Below are 21,152 nucleotides of genomic sequence, written 5' to 3' on the forward strand. Positions count from 1 at the left end.
GCAGCTCTACTACTCTACACTGTGGGTTCTCTCAGTCAGGGAGTGACAAGGTGGCAGCGTGCTGAAAGAATTTATGGCATATTACTGATATGGCATTCATCATAGCAGCGGTGAAAGGCAAGCATATGCGTTTAGGGGGGTGGGGGGTGCACGGGGTGGCTTTAGAGCCTCACAAGTGATCTATTTTAATCATATTTATTCATGACTATCCCGTTATACATAATCCATTACTATTCCTGTTCAACTGTATCCTCTGCTGTTTCGCAGTGCCGCTCATTTCTTCGCCTCCTCCCCTTTCTCTTGTAAAACTGTGGAGAAAAAGAGAAATTTAAATCAGCACGAGGGGCCAGCAGATCATCCTGTTTAAAGTCATCTGTGGCTCTGAAACTTTCTCTGACAAATACAATAAGGTGATTTATATTTAGCACAGGCAAAGGAATTCTGCTTTCGCCTGAACAACAGCTCAGGCAAAAGGGGTTGAGGGGATGGAGATTTGTCATGGTGAGCTTTATTGAAGCCTGCCAGGGAGAGACTTGCCCTGACTTCAGGTCATGCTTTAGCTTTGAAACTACATTGTTGTGGGAAGTGAAAACTGCATCGACATACCTCGAACCTCCAGAGTGCACTCCACCTCGTCTTCCCCGAGGTCATTGATGGCCCTGCAGGAGTATCTGCCCCCATCAAACAGGCTTGGCTTGCGGATATTCAGAGTCAACACTCCCTGGTTGTTTTGCATCAGAAACTTGGGGTCTTCACCAATGATCATTCTGTTCTTCATCCAAATGATCTTTGGCTAAGGCACAGTAGGATGTTGGAGGAGCAAGCAAAATTGGTGGGATGCAGGAAAGGAGAGGAGAAGGGTGTGTGTGTGTGTGTGCACGTGGGGGGGGGGGGGGGGGGATAACACAGCGAGGGATGTCAGGAGGGTAGGAGAGAGCAGAGGGAGGAGGGTAGGAGGTGAAATTAGGTCAACGTTTCGCCTTGACAAATCTTTGCCGATTTTGTGTGATAAAAAAAAAAAAATACATGCGCTAAAAGATCTAGCTGCTCCACCTCTTGTTCTAGCTTCCTACATAAAAATACATTCCTGCTGCAAAGGCATCAAAATCCTTTCTGACTGTTCACACACTCACTGCTTGACACTCAAAACCTGTAAAAAACACAAAGCAGGAAATCTGTGGCAAACCCTTGCAGTGCAGCTATCAGAGGCCAATCCAGGTAAAATCCACACACGATGGTGCTGTAGTGTGTAGTATAGCCATTTGCAACAAACAGCTGGGGGTTACCTTTTGTGCATTCAGCACTGCTTTATTGACAGCCATGACTTTTTTTTTGTCTTAACACAACCACACTAGGACACATTGTGCTCACTTTATTTCACATTTATTTTACTCTTCATGCATAAACTAGGAAGCACACTTCTCTATATTTTATCTTTAGGTTTTCTAGATATGTTTGAATCTGTGAGCCGCACACAAACTACCATCAAAATTCACATACTGATTGATGTCTAAATACCTAACAGTCTAAATACCTTGTTCCTTGGTTTATAAACCAATTTTTAAACCGATTTTTAAAAATTATTTTATATCTTAAAAATATAAAAAGACAAATAATTAAGAGCGGAAGGATAAATACCTTGGGTTGTAAATGAACTCCAATCAAATGCCCAAAAAACGACATCACTGACACACACCTGTAAAAAGTAAAGTTTGGATACCTTGGGGTTGCCACGAACGGCACAGGAGATGGCGGCACTGTATCCTGCAATGACACTTCTGTCCATCAGGGGAGCTGTGAATTTAGGACAGCTGCTCACGTCCATCTCTTTGTAGGGTGAAGGGTTGTAGAGCAAACCTGGACATGGGGTGAAGACGTTGAGACACACACACACTCACACTGCTTGATGTGTAATAATAACAGTGGCTGCTATAAAGTCAACACAGATATAATAAAACATAATCAAAGTCAACATAGATGAAAATAAAGTACATATATCCATAAATAAATCAAAAGGCAGGCTAAAGAGGTAAGCTTCAAGTTTATGATTAAAGATTTCAACACGTCCTCCAGCAGACTGGAGCATAAAAGCTAACGCTGGCTCCCCAAAGGTTTTTGTCCTGTGCTTTCCAGCTCTTTCTATGATGAATGTGAGACTGAAATAATACCGAATTTGCTTCCTTGTATCAATAATGGATATTCAACAAATTTACCCATTGATGGGTTAAGAGGAAATTTAAATAATTCTGAGAATTTCCTGAAGAATATGATGAAAAGACAGATGAAGGCCATGTAGCTGAAAAGGCTTACATAGTGTAGTGGATAAAAGATGTTTTCATTTCGGTGGGGCATGTCTCAGTTTAAAAGACGCCAAGCTAGTTTGTACCATGCTGTAAAAGTCGATTCTGTTCAGGAAATGTGTAACACATAGACTGAAATGCATAATTATTAACCTTCAGTTGTCACTGTCCGCTATTTTGGGAATGTTTTGTCTGTAATATCCACGCGGCGTCCTCTCACACAAGCAAATATTCTCAACTGGCTTTTGAGTTATCGAGGCAGGAAACTGACTTTTTGTTTTATGCTCAGGTCAGGTGGGCACCGCGATCAACAACCCTCCAAATTTTATAGGCCAGACTGATGCTTGGAACACAAAACAGATTGGCTGGTGGGCTGCCAAGTCTTCTGGGAGAGTAAGCAAATGCAACAACACAAAAACAGTAGCAGCATTTGGCTGGTGGCAGGTGTTAATTTCCCAGCCTAGTTGCTTTCATAATATGCGGCCAGTATTAAATGGTATTTAACACTCTGTCAAAGAATATTTCTGTTAAGCGTAATCAGTGTGAATTAATTTTGCTTTAAACCATGTTCAAGCAATTAATCACAGCCGATAATTAATTATAGGTAGCTCTAATGTCGTTACTGTGTTCTACAGCGAAAATAATACAAGGCTGCATTTTATTTAGTGTAGCTTCTGTTTTTCACTACTGTACCCTTTACAAACCACAATGCTCACTTTATCTTTCAATTGAATACAATGTGGTCTACCGCTCAGCATGCGTTAGATGTTGCTCAGCATCAAAAGCAATACTATCATGTTACAGAGCGCAGAGCTCTGCGGGGATTTCATTACCTGTTTTGGTAATGACAGCGGTGTTCTTGCTGATGCCAGGCTCATCGCTGAGGCCACAGATGTTTTCGCTGAACACTCGAAAGGAATACTCGTTCCCCATGACCAGGTCAGACACAGTGCAGCTGGGCCTGCGGTTGTGCTCATAGACCGTGAACCACTCCTGATGTGTGAGAGAGAAGGAGAGGTTCAAAGAGGCTTATAGCTGAGGTGGAGCTCTATATGCTGAAGAATCTCCAGTGCCCAACATCTATGTTCTTCTAGGCCGCCTTTCTGTCGATTCATTCAACATAACGACCACGGTAGCGTACGATGGCTTTGCAGCTATCGGACAAATCTTCAAGCAGCCACTGCTAGCAGCATGGTTGTAAAAATAGAGCAATAGTTTAGTTAGCATGAGTAAAACTGGATCTCCCTACTCCAAAAGAAACACTTATGTGAGTCATGAAACATAAAAATGAAATCAGGACTTCAGAGCTGCCTTAATCACTCAGGGATGGTTGATGAGACAATTTTTATTTCCTACCACCAACAATCAGGAGCAATGAGTACAAATACACCAACTCTGATCTATTTTTTATCCAAAGAAAAAGATAACACAGAGCAAACATACATCACCTTTTAAGCTGATAGAGCAAACATGTTGGCACACAGCCTGTGTACACTTTCAGTACAAATTATCTTGTTAATTTGGCACTATAGTTTATAGCTGATGACTGTATGCTACTGTCTTTTAGATCTGTGTTTGAACTTTAGAAAGATGCAGTCATGGTTGAAAAGAAAGTACACCCGTATTAAGTCTTTATTCCTTAGCTAGTATTAACATAAGGTACAAAGAACCAGAAATGAATAACAACACATAACATATTAGACAGTCTCTTTATTTATTTAACAATTAAAAAGACAAAATACGGAAAGCAATGTGTGAAAAACTAAGTAAACCCCATGATTTAGTAGAAGTGCCTTTAGCAGCAATAACGTCACGTAACTTTTAAGTCTTTTTTTTGTATGACTTTATGTCAGTCCTTCACATTGACAAGAAAGAATTTTAGCCCACCCTTCTTTAAAACATTGCTTCAGTTCATTGATGTTTGAGGGCACAGCTCTTTTAAGGTCCCACAAGAGTATTTCATTCAGGTTGAAGTCTGGACTGTGATTGGGCTGATTTGCTGGTGTGCTTACCTCAGTTTGGGCCAAGCTTTAGCTCAACGAGCAGAAAGCCTCACGTGTGACTCTAGAATACTTTGACATGTAGAGGAGTTCGTGCTAGATACAAAGATTGCAAAGTGCCCAAAACCTGTGGCTGCTAAACAAGCTCAAATCATCACACCTCCACCGCCGTGCAGACAGTTGCTATGACGTTTTTGCCAAAGATCTCTGCTTTGGTCTTTCTGCCTAAAGAACATTGTTACAGAGGTCTTGTGATTTTTGCAGGTGTGACTTTGCAAACCTAAATCATGCTGCCATGTTCTTTTTAAAAGAGAAGGGACGCTCGTATCTTTTTCTAATCGGACTGTCATTACTTTAGCATTTAACATGCTAAAGTTGGGGTTTTTGCACACTCTCTGAGCATTGCACATTCTGACTTTGGAGTAAATTTTCTAGGAAGCCAGATGGGAATGCCATGGGGAGATGACATGTTTTTCACTTGTGAAAAATCTTTCTCACTTGGAATAATGGACTTCAAAGCCTCAAAACACCTTCCCAAATTGATGGGCAGCAAATATTGTTTCTTTAACATGACTGCTGATGTCTTTGCATCTTGGCAATGTATCTACACACCTGAACGCTCAAGACTAGCTTTTACAGGAGTGCTCTCACTTATCGACTATCAGTTAATTAAATGCATTTGATTATATGCACTTGTAACCCAGTTCCTAAAATCATTTCAAACAAAAGAGAAGAAAAAGTAAAACATTTTATGTTCATTGTTTCTGTTCTTACTGTCCTAGTTTGATGTAAGTGAAACGAGATCAATATATTTATTTAAACAAAAAAAGGGACACAGATTTATATATATTTGTTCTGGTTAAACAAGGGTTAAGTTTCTCCGAGGGTTGATGAGCTCTGATGAGAGCCTATTGTTTTACTCCACTCCTCGCGTGTCAGCCAATCGGTGAAGCTCTAGGCAGCTCTTGTCCCTCCTTAGTACCAGCTCCCAAGTTTTCAGTCTCTTGCTAGTGATGTGCGATACCACTGATTTCCTTTCCGATCCGATACCAAGTAAAATTCAGGGTGGTATCGACGATACTGATCCGATACTGATACTTTGTACAAAAACTTATTTTATTTATTGTATCTTTTATTGTATCTTAAATTATAGCATCATAATGATTACAGGACATCAGACTACTTGTTCTTATCACTTAATAATGCATAATTCGTCATATAGAAATAAAAAAACTGAAGTTGTGCGCTATTTGAACACCTTGCCTGCCTGCAGCACTAAAGGACTCCGTGAGAGACGTCTTTCTCGCCCTAGCAGCACCTGTCCCTGTCCACTCCTCCTCTTCAGTTCGCCTCAGCATAAGCTCGTCATATTCTGTGATATGATTTACTCTGAGGTGTTTGACAAGGTTAGTGGTGTTGCCACAACACCTCACTTTTTTGCCACATGTATCGCAAACCACGTCTCGGCTGTTTGTGGAGGTAAAATACGTCCACACATGACTCCATTTACCCCCAGCCATTGTTGTGAATGCGCATGCCAAGGGGCAGCAACACATTTATACAGCCGTATTTCGCACATGACTATGAAAGGCGGAAGAGGAAGTAGTTCTTTCGAATGTAGACAATCCGAATGTTATAGTTTCTTTCCACTGTGTTCCTGTTAATGATAAACTACAAATTTACCCTAGATTACTAAAATATCGATATTTTAATGTGAGAATCGATTCTAGAACATAAATGACTGGTATCGGAGGAATCGATATTTCAGTATCGATCCGCACATCACTATCTCTTGCTTCTACAGCCGAACAGAGCAGGCGGACTAAAACTTTGTTATCGGTAAGCTGGAGAAATTAAAAAAAAAAAACATCTAAACTGATATTGTTCACAAAGTATGGTTTTGCACTTGTTGTCGTAGAGGGCAGAGCGAAACCGAAAGGTTTGCTGAGCTGTGGCTTCACATAAACGCTGAGCATCCACTCGACGGCGGTAAGCTAAATGTGGCTAATCAGACACGTGATGTGCGGAGTGTGGGTACAGTTGTTGGGTGTCTCTGAAACGCACTGTTGTTATGCTAGTTAGATCATTAACTAAGTCATTACCATGTGAAAAGCTGTAAATGGTTAAAGCAGCTGAAAATAAGTTTATGAGAGATAATTGTAAGCAGACTTTATGCTGCTTCCTGCTTAATTTTTTGATGTCAGTCAGTTGTTTTACAATACTCAGTATTGAATACTTGGAGGTAATTTTTAGTGTATTTCCACTTGTACTAGTAGGCCTATGGTACAAGCGGGATTAAGCACACCTATTTTAATACTGCTATTTGTAGACTGAGCCCTTGTGTTTACGTGTTGCTGAACCTGATTGTTTGCACTTTGTTCAATTTCTGATAAGCATTTGCATATTATTCCATTTCTTAAAGGGGGTAATATACTTATTTATTTGTGATTAGATATATATGTACAGTGAGTTTATTTTGATGGATGTAATTAATGTTTACAATGAAAGTGAATTATATGGTGACTATAATTCCTGAATGTTTGAAGCCTTGTAGATAATCTTTAATCTTACTGCAAGTTACAAACAAGTATTGAACCTTGATACGGTGAAATTTTGAACATTGATACTTTGAACTTTGAACCTTGATATTTTAATGTTGTACAACATGACTGAACTGATGATGATTGAATTGATGATAGCTGATCTGAATAGTAGTTACTGCACTGTGACACTACTTTAGTTTAATTTGTGAGAGTTATTCTTAAAGGGGACGTGACATATATTTGGCCATTGTTTATAGGTCAGGTTTTTATATGGGACGAATCCAAAGACCAGGTCAGCGATTCCAGAACCCAGAGTGTTCCAGTGTTCACTGGATGGCGAGCCAACCTAAGATCCTAGGAGACGATATACATACACCCGCACATTCATTCGCACATTGATGGACTACAGTCCTCTACTGTACAAGTAGTGCGGTAGGACAGACAATCACACACACACACTCCTCATTGGACGGACTCTAATGCAATACACCCGTTTGTCATGGGCCCCACCGGTAACATTTGGACTTAAAAAAGACTAATTCTTTTACTTGTGCACAATTTTATTCTATTTTTTGCTACTTTGGAGGAAAATTTTATACTTGAAGTTCTGTTAAACCTGTTGTAATACTGTGTTGTTTACAAAATTCTTTTAAAAGGCTTAACATCACTAAAGTACTTTTAAGCCACACAACTGTGTTTGTCTGGTTTCTCTGTCATTCATGTACCAGAGCTCTAAGAGTCGTTCTTAATCTTCTGATACTAGCCCAAATTACTCATTACCTTGGTAATTATCCATTGGTACTGTATATATCTCCACGTAAGTGCTACACACTTGTCTTTCGCTTTCCCTTTTATTTCCTGTCGACACAGTAAGGGTGTACTTAGTTTTTCTGCACACTGCTTCTGAATTTTGACTTAGTTTTTATTAAATAAATAATGGCAGGGTGTAATATTTCATGTGTAATTTTAGAATAATAATAATAATGCATTGGATTTATATAGCGCTTTTCAAGGCACCCAAAGCGCTTTACAATGACATTATTCATTCACGCTCACATTCACACACTAGTGGAGACAAGCTACGGTTGTAGCCACAGCTGCCCTGAGGCAGACTGACAGAAGCGAGGCTGCCATATTTTAACACAATTTTAACACATTCCAAGGACCACATTATCTTTATTATGTGCTGATTGACAAACTGATTGAAAAACTTGGAATTGACAGTTGATTTCTTTTTTACCATGACTGTAGTGTTAAGTGGGCTTTTAGAGGTTTACTGCTTAAAGCAACACCTAAAAATGACTTTCAAGAAATTGTTCATAAAAATTGTAGGGGGGAGAGTAACAACAATGAGCAGAAAATGCTATAATTTTTTATATATAACATTAAATTGATGCTTTTTTAACATGAAACTTGGGTTAGTTCAACATAGAAGTTGAAAAGTGAGCTCTGGAAGTGATCCAGAAGTGCACAAGGAGGCGACCCTGATGGGCGAAATGGGACAAATTTAAATCAGGTGCAGTTTTTGTTTCTGTAGTTACAGAAAGTTTAAGCTTTACATTTTCTGGGGTTTTTTTACATTCTGTTTCTTTTCTGATGATCATACACACATGAAACAGTGTGTGATCGTTCCAAATTTATTTTGCAGCAGCTAACGTCAGTGAAAGATTGCAACATCCCAAAGGAGGACTGATCTTCATGGAGCGTGCCTAGCTGTTTAACATTTAGCAAACCACAATATAGAAAATGTCAGGCAAAAACAATTAAATCTAATCCCAGTGACATTAAAAACAAAACACAGAAGAATTTGGTTCAACTTGTACTTGGATGCATAATTTAAAAGACACTGTTGCTCCAGAGTTGCATGCCTCCAGCACTATTATTAGCGAATTACCTTGCTTGACAAACCCTCTCAGTACCACCTGTACACTCTGTCATGCATACCTTAGTCTTCTTGTCAGCTTTCTGAATGGTGTAGCCAATAATCTCACAGTTGCCGTCATCTTTAGGCGGCTTCCACTCCAGCGCAGCATTGAAGCCCCAGATATCTGTGACATGCACGGCGATGGGAGGACCAGGCTTTTCTGGTGGGATTGTGAGAAGTGGCAGAGTCGAGATACAGGTGGAGGATTTTGTGTGAAACTATGAACAAGACAGGTTCATTAAACTGCACAGCTCAAGGGTGGTGAAAAAATGTTCCACACATGCATAGCTGGCTGAGATAACTCTCTTCTTTGCCTAGACATAGATGTTGGCAAGGCTTTTAGAGGCTGAGAGAGGGAGAAATGTACAAACAGATATGGAGCAGGGAAGTCCCAGTGAGAGAAAGAAATCAACACTTGCAGCGGTAGAGATTTGACAGATTAGACAGATTAGAAAGATTGACAGATTAGCAGAGCAAAAGACAATAGGATCAAGGGAAGGCGGTGATAGCTGCATACATTACTAGAAAAACTGTTGGCATAGACGTAACAAAGAAGAAGTATGCCTCGATAACAAAGCAGAGAAATGCAGTGTATTTATCACTGATCCTTCTCTGTGGCCTTCACCAAACACAGTGCAGTAAAGAAAACAGTGCAACATAGTAGTGTGTGTCTCATTAATCTTGCTGTGAACACTCTTTTCTTTTGGAGTACAGTACAAACTGTGAGCACTGCTTCTGTTTTTCCCCTTTAATCCCTCCTGTACTGTCTCCTGCTAAACGAGTACAGTGACAGATCAACTGAGGAAGGGGGGATCAGAGCCTCTCATTATTAGCTCAACCTTCTCAGCAGAGGAAGTGACAGAATAGCCCTCAAAATCCAAACCTAATCCAAGTCTATAAGCAAATAATCTCAGCAGAGCCCCACCAAATAATCCACCCAGAACCCTGACCCGCTGAGACGAGCAGTAAGCTGGGGAATGAGCTGGCGGCCACAGAGGCAGGAGCCAGGATTATAAGAAAGAGAGAGAGAGAGGACTGAGCACTTTGATGATTTGCTACTTTGAGTCACAGATCCTTCAGAGTATGAAATAAGGAATTATCATCAAATTTGACAAAAAAAGACTCTTGACATGTCACAGATTCAAGCTCGAACCATCATCCCATTTCAAAAAGGTTATTAATCATGCACTTTGTGAATTACGCGCTATGTTCTAATCTTATTGAGAGAACATGAGGTGCGAGTTTACATTCTTTAGGTGAAGCTTAGAAGGTGTTGCCATGGTGAAGGGACTGACCTACAACCTGGATGTGTATGTCAGCGCTGTCTGACATGTTTTCAATCTGAACAGACAGTGTGTACTTTCCAGAGTGGACCCTCTCGGCAGAGCGAATAAAGAGGATGGTATCAACTTCACTGGTACGAGTTCCCACTGTGCGGTCCTCCATGGGAACACCATCTTTATACCAGGTCACAACAGGACGAGGCTTTCCCTGTAATTAAAGTCAAGGAAAGGAAATGATTCCAAATATTTCAAGGAATACAGTCTTTCCAAAAATCAGGCACAACCCTTATAGCAAAAGAAGATAATTTCCATCATGTCAGACAGTATGTCTCTATTGTCCCACAAGACCATTCTGCCCCGCTAAGCATTTATTTTAAAATACTGAGGCAGCAAAAGAAGCAGGAAGACTGCAGCACAGAACAGAGGAATCATCACTGTCAACAAACCTGATGTTACCCACATAGCAAAATTGGTATGGCCCAGATCTGGCCCACACAATGTGCTTACACATGGCCCACATACCGCAAAGAATGACGGCCCTTTGGTGGCCCAGATCAGGTTTGCCAGATGTGGCCCACTCATGGGCCAGCACAAGGTCAGTTGTGGACACATTGCTGGCCCTGTGCTGGCCCAGAACAGTTTCAGCTCTGGCCCCAGATGTCAGCCTAATGTGTACCTTAATCAAGCCATGTAATAACAACGTGCATAATAGTGCAAAGTAACATGACAAAACTCTGTTCAGACAGTGAATGGACTGATTCTTATATAGCACTTGTCTACTCTCCCAGATTACTCAAACACACCACACTCACACACACTTTATCTAAACTCAGTGCTTCCTAACTACATTCATACACATTCACACCTGGCATGCAGACTGGAAGCCATGACACCAGTCAGTCAGAAGTGCCAGCTTGATGCCAGATCCGGGACAGACCTGTTTTCTATGGACCTGTTTGCTATGTGGGTAGCTGGGGTAGAGGTGGGTTACAAAGCAGCTTGCAGATACAGAGATACACAGCCTGCCCAAAGATAGAGATATGCCACTGAAGTAAATCTGAATAAAGATTTGTTGGCAAAGAATCGCAACAATATCAGATGGACTGCAGAGTGAAGGCAAAAGGGCCAACAAGTGCTCAGCATCTCTGTAATATAAAGATTCTGATCCTGATTTGAACCTGCTCTTTGCTCCTGCAGTACATCTGATATCTCATCCCAAACCATCTCGACTGGGTTTAGGTGACCAAGGAGTCCATGCCATCTGGCGCAGCACTCCATCACTCTCCTTCTTGGTCAAATAGCCCTTACACAGCCTGGAGGTGTGTTTGGAGTCAAAGTTCTGCTGAAAAATAAATGATGGTTCAATGAAACGCAAACCGGATGGGATGGCATGTCGCTGCAGGATGCTGTGGTAAACACGCTGGTTCAGTGTGGCTTCAATTTTGAATAATTCACCAACAGTGTCACCAGCAAAGCAACCCACACCATCACACCTCCTCCCAGCACAGATTTCCACTGGTCTAATGTCCATTCCTTGTGTTTCTTGGTCCAAACAAATCTCTTTGGGTTGTTGCTTTTCCTTAGTAGTGTTTCTTAGCAGCTATTTGACCATAAAGGTCTGATTCGCAGTCTCCGCTGAACAGTTGACGTAGAGATGTGTCTGCTGCTGGAACTCTGTGTAGCATTTATCTGGTCTGTAATCTGAGGTGCTGTTAACTTGCGATTTCTGAGGCTGATGACTCGGATGAATTTATCCTCAGCAGCAGAGGTGACTTTTGGTCTTCCTTTCTTGGGGTTGTTCTCATGTACGCCAGTTTCGTCGTAGCTCTTGATGGTTTGGTGACTGCACTTGGGGACACATTCAAAGTCAAATTTTCCAGACAGACTGACCTTCAGTTCTTAAAGTAATGATGGACTGCCATTTCTCTTTACTTAGCTGATTGGTTCTTGCCATAATATGAATTCTAACACTTGTCAAATAGAGCTGTCAGCTGTGTATTAGCCTGACTTCTGCACAACACAACTGATGATTCCAACCCCATTAAGAAAACAACAAATTCTACAAATAAACCCTGACAAGGCCCACCTGTGAAGTGAAAACTATGTCAGGTGACTACATCGTGAAGGTCACTGAGAGAAGTCCAAGGGTTTGCAGCACTGTCAACAAAGCAAAGGGGTGGCTACTTTCAGGAATCGAAAATATAAAACATGTTTAGAGTTATTTATCAATTTTTTCTTTGGTGCATAATTCCATATATCTTGCTTCATACATTTGATGTTTTCATTTTGTACCTACAATGTAGAAAGTAGTAAAAGAAAAAAACATTAAATGAGAAGGTGTGTCCAAGCTTTTGACTGGCAGTGTATCAGAATAACTAACTCAGTAGCTGAGTCTTCAGCTGATATGCCATTATTTCATCTGACCTCGATCTGGGGGCCCACCTAAACTAATGCTTTGGTTAATCTGCTGAAAATGAAACAACTGACTTGATTACTCACTAAAAATGTCCTTACTAGTAAATTGATCTTTTGATTAACAATAAATTGATCTTATAGAATATTTAAAAAAACAAAATTTAAACTTTTGCACATAAAATATTTTATTAAACATGTCACCGATAACTTTAGTTATGGCCTGATATTACATCAGTGTAAAAACAGCCGCGGGAACACACTCAGTCCAGCTCGTGGATGAGATGACAGAACAGTCGGTGCTCTTTTTTCCCAGGAGAACACTATGTAGCCACGTTCTCTGTCTCAGAACAGGCTTTTCATCTGCTTCTTCAAAAGGAGACCGAGCTATGGCTCGCTTTCTTCTTGTCTATTTTTATTTAGAACAATGGTTTACCCTTTACAGCTTATGGTTAGATTCTTTTTTACCACTGCCATAATTTGCAAGTTGCTGTCAAAAGCTGTAACACTCCCTGTGCCCTTAGAACTCGTGTTCCCCTGTTACTACCAACATTAGCACATCGGATTTAAATTCCAGAAGAGGACAATATGTTTTCAAGTAGCAGCCATGGGGAAATAAGGGCTTGGCTGTTTTTTCTTCAAATGACCACTCCAGGATTCACTTAAAATATCTACAATGTGCAGTGGGATTGAGCTTGGGTAGGCTTTGATACAAATGTTACCCCATTTTTTAGATTTTTAGATTCCCTGGTGCATGATATAGCCATTTGTTAAAGATAACTGAAAAAAGCAAGTTTAAAGTTAAGGTAATGTGGTATTTACAGATGGCCCCAAACACCAGAAATGTGAACCAATAGCTTTTGGCTGGGGATTGCTTGACTAGCTAATCATGTTTTTCTGCCATCTTTAGGTGAAATTGCATTTTCTAGTGGAAATAAATTTAGAATAGCAACTAGTAAAGATTTGAATGTATGTCTTTTTAAATCATTTTCAACAGTTAGTCATTATGTTTTCTGTCCAGCCTCACGGTTTTGCTCACAGCTCATATTTCAAAGCTCATGAGTGATTTTGACTCCTTCTGTATTTTTAGATTCTATAAATATTCCATAGGCAGTCGATCTAGTGGAGGTATGTGTGATGTGAAAGCCTGATTTGCAACGGGTGCAAAACAGTTCTTTAATCTACTCTCTGACCACTTTACCAAAGCTAGATAAAAAATATTTTTAGGTGTCATGTGGATATTCTGCCTTTACTCTCCTTTAATTAAATATTAGACATGGGGTACTGACACTTTGTTCAAAGTTAAAGTGTATAAAATATCACCACTAGGCTTCAGTAGAGTTTTTACCCCTCAAAAATTAGTGTTTGAGGGGTAAAAACAGTAAGCTGTTTACCTCAGCTGTCTATGTGTGTCCGTGTCTATTTATTCTGGAGGCTTTAAAACTCCTCCAGAAGTGAAGCTCACTTCTGTGTGATGACAGCGATACTGGGGGGAGTTGTTGAGGAAATCCTGAACTTTTCTTTTGGTAAGTGCTGCTGTTTTTGCCACTGTTAGCTGCTGTTAGTGTGTTAGTAAAAATTTCTTTAAAGTGGATCTACCATTGTTGGACTTAGTGGGGACTACAGCTGTGTCCCAAAACGTCGGCTGCATCCTTCGGAGGACCCGGCCTTCGTGGTCTACGTGGGCCGGGTCCTTCGAAGACCGAGAAGGCCGGAAGTGCGAGGCTGTGAAATGGGACGGTCTAGCCTTCAGATTTGCGTCACCGCTGTCGGTGGAGTTCTCGACCGTCTCACACTTCTGTTTAATCAGTTTTCTGTTTAACGTTTATTCAGCTGTGTGAAGATCCCGGAGGAACCCACCCGATGGATTAATAATTTTTTTAAATCTAATAATCTAATAACTTTGATCTCAACCAAACCGATTTACTCCGGAACAAATAAAACACCGAAAAAAGGCAAACAATTACATTTTTATGTTATCCGAGTGACTTATATATCATGTTTAACCTGAGTAGCGAAAGAGCGAGGGTCTGAAAACGATGAAGCCGGGAGTCCGCTGCTCTCGCCAGCTGGAGTGACCATTGAACACCCCCGGCTTGCTATCGAGCGGGTGGGTAACAGACATCTCCGAAAACGTCGGCACACTTTTGCAAATATACGATGTCTTGACAAACCAAGCAGATATTTGATGTTTACACAGCAACTTTCTCGCCTGAAAATATGTTAAAAGTTTATTTTGTGACCCAGAAAGATTAATAAGAGTAATTTTAAAACTTAGTAGCGGCCGCCATTGTTGGCAGCTGAAATTTGGCTGGGCCGCGCTATGAATTCTGGGATATGGTGGGCCACGAAGGACACACCCGACCCATCCTTCAAATTCGGGGAAATGAAGGACGCATTTGTCGGCCGCATTTGAAGGAGTCGACGAATTGGGACAGCCTTCGTCGCCTGGCTGTGACATAATCGGCCTTCAAATGCGGCCTCCGAAGGATGCAGCCGACGTTTTGGGACACAGCTTAAGACTGATTATAAGAGGGAAAGTGTGAATTCTAGAACACTTGCATGATGTTAGCTTATAACCACCTGTTGTTGTTGTTGTTGTTTAGACAGGTCATTATCAGCCATCCGGAAACAGGAGGGTCACATTTAATGACAATAAGTAATTGCAAACATATTTGGAATAAATAAGATGGTTTTGCACAAACCCTGACTTCAGTTTGGGAGATGAGGTTTGAGGTAAAGAGAAAAAGCATGAAATTTTTAACCAGATGCTGATTGTGTTGTCTCTTTCCTTCACGTTTTGCATCTTTGGTGATGAGAACCCCGTCTTATGTGATAAAACATACTGTAGGTACGATCCTTCATGTCTTGAGTCTGGCGTGAATAAAAGTTGCCCTGACAGCAAAAGAACACCTATGAGTTCTCTTCTCCACCGCCTTTGATGTACCACATATGCAGCTGGTCTCAAGCCACACACATAAAACACAATTAAGCAGAACAGCAGTGTCCATCTCGGGTACTATAGTCAAGATGACAGCGCAACGTGATAGCTTTCACAAAGCAGTGCCTGCTCCTATGTATTTTTAATGGATTGTTTAAGCTTATTATATATAAGTTTATTAGATTGCATCAATTTGTTGAAAGGCATAATTATACATCACATTAATTAATATATATTTATGAGTACAATATCCTTTTTTTCTATTAAATGAACTCAAAAAATACCTCAAAAAACTTTAAGGCATCTGACCAGAATTTTAGCCTTGAGACATAAGAGCTGTATTTTGGCTGTCATTCCTTTAACATAATCTCATTCTCTTCAATCCTCACTGTCTACTCATATATCCCCCCACTTACTCTGATTCAAAACCAAAAATCAATCGACGGGGGGCGATTGTGGCTCAAGAGTAAGGGAGTTCGCCTTGTAATCGGAAGGTTGCCGGCTCGGACAGTTTCGGTCGTTGTGTCCTTGGGCAAGACACTTCACCCATTGCCTACTGGTGCTGGTCAGAGGGCCTGGTGGCGCCAGTGTCCGGCAGCCTCGCCTCTATCAGTGCGCCCCAGGGTGGCTGTGGCTACAATGTAGCTTACCATCACCAGTGTGTGAATGTGTGTGTGGATGACTGGATGTGTAAAGCGCTTTGGGGTCCTTAGGGCCTAGTAAAGCGCTATACAAATACAGGCCATTTACCATTAAACTTTATGAGAAAACAAGCCGTATTTGCTTTCACTCCATATTCTTTCATGGTCATCTGTCCCTCACCTGTGGTGACTCTGAGCACATGCCAAAATGTAGGACTTCAATAAGCAGGCAGAAGGTAACAAAAGCAAACCTTTTATTTATATTTATGTATTTGACAAAGAAATCCAAAATCACAGCAAATTGCACACATAAAACTTAAACGAATCCATAAACTTTAAGGGAAAGAACAAAGAGAGCACAAGGGAAGATAAACAAAGACTGAGGCGAAGGACACGACTACTTCTACACAAGAGGGGAAAGTGGAAACAGGAGGGTAACAAGACACAACTGAACCAAATCTATACAATGAGACAGAAGGTTCTTAGTAAAACTAAATGTAAGACCAAAGAGAGGAAAAAATACCAAATGAGTAACAATAATTGCAACAAAGAAAACACAGAGACATGAGTGAACGTAACAGATGGGAGAAGACGCAGAATGAGACAGAAGAAGCACTGAGGGGACCATAAAAACAAACTAGAACTAGAATCAAAACCTAAATAATAAACAGAAATAAAAACATACAAAAAAATTAATATTTCCAAAAACTCAAAATGCTGGAACCACCCAGAGAACCCACTCCACAGTTTGAGAACCACTGTTCTAATATTTGTATATTTCTTAATATTTACTATGACTGTTTACATCTCATTTCTGTTTTTTTGTTTGTTTTTGTATTTTGAAGAGGAAATATGTGCCGTTTGCATGAGGAGTGAGACTGGTGTTCTGTTTACAGTTGTTTACTGCCTGTGACTGCACCTTGTTCATTGACATTTTATGGAGTTAAACAATAAACAAAGTAAACAAACAAAAACCACGTAAGAGCACCTTGTATTGTCCACTCTTTTTTTCCCGATATTGCAAATGAAGTGTAAATGCTAAAACTCTAAAACCAGACTCACCTGGAAGGGGATGACCAAGTTCACCTTCTCGCCCACCTGTGTGATGAATTTGGTTCTCAGACGCCGAGGCAGGCGTATCTTTGGATTTTCTGGTTGGTGGACACAGAGAAGCAAAAGTTAACTTTGTGAAAGAGTGGGTGGTGTGGGGGCGTATAGATATGTAAAATATAAAACATGTAGAGCTTTTAGGTTTTGTGTATGTTCCTTTGCGTGGTTACAGTAGAAATTAATGACTCTTAGTCTTATGTGTGGTTATAAATCCCTGATATTTTCAGTAAATTTATAATAGCTAAATTATTTTTCCCCTCTAATTGATCCTAAATGGTTGCTGAACATGATGTCTAACCCTGAATACACTAAATATTTCTAGTGCTGTTAAACAAATGTGTTCATTAAATGCTGTTTGATTAAAGCTTGTTACTGACCCACGATCTCTCGGATAGTGACGGCTTGGGAGAGAATGGCAGGAGGACTGTGGCCGGCAATGTTGACTGCGATCACTCTGAATAGCATTTTCTCCCCCACTGGGAGTCCCTTCACCCTGTAATGGATATTTCCCACCAGTTCCTCATTAACCCGCACCCACTGGTCACCTACAAGTAATAGTAGGAATAGTGAAGAAACAGATCAGAAAACCAGGATTAGTGTGTAACTTTGAGATTAATGCTGAGAAATTAATCACGTATAAATATTGCTTACCAGTGAACAGGCAGATACACAAATAACACTAAAACACTATGGTATTTACTCAGGCATATTGGCAAATACGTCTTCATTCAAACTTTTTTCTTATACCTACTAATCTCAAAAACTCACATACAGTTTGTAAATAGCTGAATCTGATAATTGCTATTACAGTAGGCAGAAAGTTGGACAGTTTTCTATAGTGCACATTAATCCAGCCTCAGGTGGCCTTTTCTCAGGGGGTCACAAGCTAGTGTACTCCTACAGCCTGGATAAATGAGAAGGTTGCATTAGGAAGGGCATCTGGTGCAAAATCTGTGCCAAATCAAACATGTGGATGTGTGTGCTGTGGCAATGCTTTGGGAAATAAGGGAGCATCCAAAAGTACCTCTCACATTACTCCAGACACATGATTTCTTTTGCCTTTGCTCATGTTTTTTTTTTTGTTTGTTTGTTTTAAGAAGGATTTGTCATATCACTCATTTACTACTTTAACCAAAGGAATAACCATGACCATTACAGTTCCTATAATTTCTAATGTGTCTAAATTCCAGTGTTTAGTGTAAGGCGTTACTGTAATCACATTACATTTTTCAGTAATGCAGTACGAACTGAAGAAGCTTCTCAGATGAGAGGTGAAACGTCTTCAAGCAACTTAAAGAAGTCCAAACGCTTTTCTTTCCAAGCTCCTTAGACTGCTTCCTACACTTGTGCTGCATTCAGCTGATTTTTTTTTTTTCATGCATGAGAAGAGAAAAATGCTGGAGCGGTTTAGAACTTTTGAGGAGCAGTGATATGGATATTACTTTTTTTTTTCCATCGGACAAAAGAAACTCCAGGACAGAAACAACTGTATTATACTCCAAAACTTTGGCTCTTTGCGAGCATCTACTCAAACAGCATGCTAACACAAAGCTAGCCAAGAGTGACGATAAAGCTCAGCAGACAGGTAACAAAAGCAGCAAGTAGTCAGGCTTGTAGCCTCCATTTCTCTCTGTTTGTGTTTCTACAGCAGAATCCCAGTGCCATGTAGTACATTATGTACACTATGAGTTGACTTGTAAAGGAAATGAATTTCAACGGGGTAATGTTGTGTTAAATCCAACATGTTAAATTTAACATGTTGGATTTAACTGAAAGTTAACTTTCCAGTTTCAGGAAATAACATTTCTAATGCTTGACTGTGATCATCCCACTATCTTCTGCCTGTCATGCCTCTGACTATACATAATTCATGTATATACACAAAACACAACAGATGCAAATATCACTGTTAGCATTTAGATTGTAATGATTATCTAACCTGCTTAAAATTGTTTAGTGGCCCCTTCAGTTCTGCTGCATAGCCAAGATGGCGACCACTGAGCATGACAAGTGTTTCATACGTGTAGAGCATTTCATGCAGCCTTGATTGAGAGCCGGAAAACAATGATACACTCAGAATAGCAAGTGTAAGTATGAATTCCTCTTGCTAGCTAACTCAAAGGTGCATAAATATATATTAACCCACAATTTACTGTTAATATCACCAATTTGTAAAGTTCTGACGTTTATCTAATGTCATTAGTTATAGCTTACAAATCCAAACTAAAGCCTTAATATAAAGTGATATCCATTTTGGTTATTCTTACTTCCTTCTTTGCAGTATTCAATGATGTAGCCATCGATGCCACCTGCTCCGATTTTCTCTGGAGGACGCCACTTGAGTGCACAGGTAGAGTCTGTCACATCATCTACTGTGAGACGAGTGGGCTCACTGGTGGGGGCTGAGAGAGACAAGAGCTAATTAATACGTTAATACGGGGTATAATGGGATGGGAAGGTAGGTTAAGCTGCTTCAAAATGAGCATTGTGTGAAAAGCCTCTGTTAATTAACCATTCTGCTAATGACAAATGGCAACGCACCAATGGGCATGAAGGGCTTTGAGCTTGCACTGGGCTGAGAGATGCCAATGCCGTTGACTGCAAACACTCTCATCTCGTAGAGTACACCTTCAATCATCTTCTTAGCCTCGTATGTGGTGGACTCGTGAACATCAAAGTTGAGCTTCGTCCATCTGGGCGAGCCTATCTTCTTCCTCTCCATCAGGTACCCTCGAGGAAGCAGGATCAACATACGGTGAAGTCGTTAAAAACAGCTCCTAGTCAGTTAGAAAAAACTTCAAAAATATTGCAATGTAATAAACAAAATGGAATTTAAACTCCTCTTTTCTCCTGGGAGGAAGACATCAGATGTGAACATTAGACGCTGCATGTTTCAGGGGTACCTTTAACGGCAACTCCACCGTCAAAGGCGGGAGGGTCCCATGTGATGATGGCAGAGTCCTCGCCAACTGATGTGCACTTGACGTTCTCAGGAGGGTTTGGCACATCTGGAGAGGCAGGTTACAGTTGGAAATTGAAAGCATGGAGAGATGAAACACAGAGAGAAATGGGAGCGTTTGAGGTTTTTGATGTAGTACAGTACGTGACAACATGCAGATGTGATTTGGGGAGTCAACACCAAATTCACTGGTAAAGCCATCATATGTTTCACTGATCACAAATGAAAGACGTTACATTTTTTATTACCTCTATATAGACATTGCCACTTAAAGTAACTTTGTTGAATAAATTACATCAGTGGTGATTACAAATCATGTTAGAGCAAGGTATTCTGTGGTGTTTTATGACTCTTAAAAACTATTAATCAAATGTTTCTATGTCCCTTATTTAAGTAATTCCATCCACTGCTCTCTATTCATTGCTTACCCTAAAATCCATCTTGGACTAGAGACTAGATAATTATTATTTATTATATAAATTATGTCTTGGTCATTCTTAACTCTATTAAGAGACAGACAAATTCCTTACAGTATGTATTTTAATGAAAAACAATATCTGAGGTGAAAGTCTAAAAACATACGTTTTTTTTAATATGTTAATTGTACTGGGTAGAAGCTGCAAAGACACTGGACCTAAAATTCAGATGATGTGATTTTTTAAAAGATGGCACCACTATTGAAAATTATGGATTTTCTTTTTTTTCTTTTTTACCATGACCCAATCTCAAACTCTGAGGAACTATTGCCCTCAGTCAGACAGAAGTAATAGAAAGGGATCAAGGAAAGAAAAAGGCAAAAGTAAGAAACAGCCACTGACCCACAACCCTAACAAAGAGATCCGCCTTGTCCTCGCCGACAGGGTTAGTCACCGTGATGGAGTATTGGCCCTCGTCCGCTTTCTCCGCCCCCTCTATTACAAAGCTGCACACGTTCTGCTCTGACTCCACGTGGACCCGTCCCTCAGCCTCGGACAACACCTACCACACAGGGCAGCACAGAGTGAGAGACAGAACAAAAGGAGATTGCTGAAGAGGACGG

The 21,152-nt window shown here is 40.4% G+C and overlaps 1 protein-coding gene across 1 annotated transcript in view; it reads right to left on the reverse strand.

The window, feature by feature from the left end:
* Positions 1-212: 212 nt before the first annotated feature.
* The window catches only part of mybpc2a (myosin binding protein Ca), a 52,867-nt gene continuing 31,927 nt past the window's right edge, over positions 213-21,152 (reverse strand). Inside the window, exons 19-30 of the mRNA XM_063472710.1 lie at positions 20,932-21,091; positions 20,058-20,162; positions 19,696-19,884; positions 19,422-19,556; positions 17,532-17,699; positions 17,107-17,195; positions 10,063-10,258; positions 8,788-8,927; positions 3,134-3,293; positions 1,721-1,857; positions 607-793; positions 213-308 (exon numbers count right to left, since the gene is read on the reverse strand). Of these exons, the coding sequence (XP_063328780.1) occupies positions 274-308; positions 607-793; positions 1,721-1,857; positions 3,134-3,293; positions 8,788-8,927; positions 10,063-10,258; positions 17,107-17,195; positions 17,532-17,699; positions 19,422-19,556; positions 19,696-19,884; positions 20,058-20,162; positions 20,932-21,091 (1,701 nt within the window). The 3' untranslated portion in view covers positions 213-273. The remainder of the gene's footprint in view (positions 309-606; positions 794-1,720; positions 1,858-3,133; positions 3,294-8,787; positions 8,928-10,062; positions 10,259-17,106; positions 17,196-17,531; positions 17,700-19,421; positions 19,557-19,695; positions 19,885-20,057; positions 20,163-20,931; positions 21,092-21,152) is intronic.

Source organism: Pelmatolapia mariae, linkage group LG4, assembly GCF_036321145.2.
Source record: "Pelmatolapia mariae isolate MD_Pm_ZW linkage group LG4, Pm_UMD_F_2, whole genome shotgun sequence".
Classification (NCBI taxonomy): domain Eukaryota; kingdom Metazoa; phylum Chordata; class Actinopteri; order Cichliformes; family Cichlidae; genus Pelmatolapia; species Pelmatolapia mariae.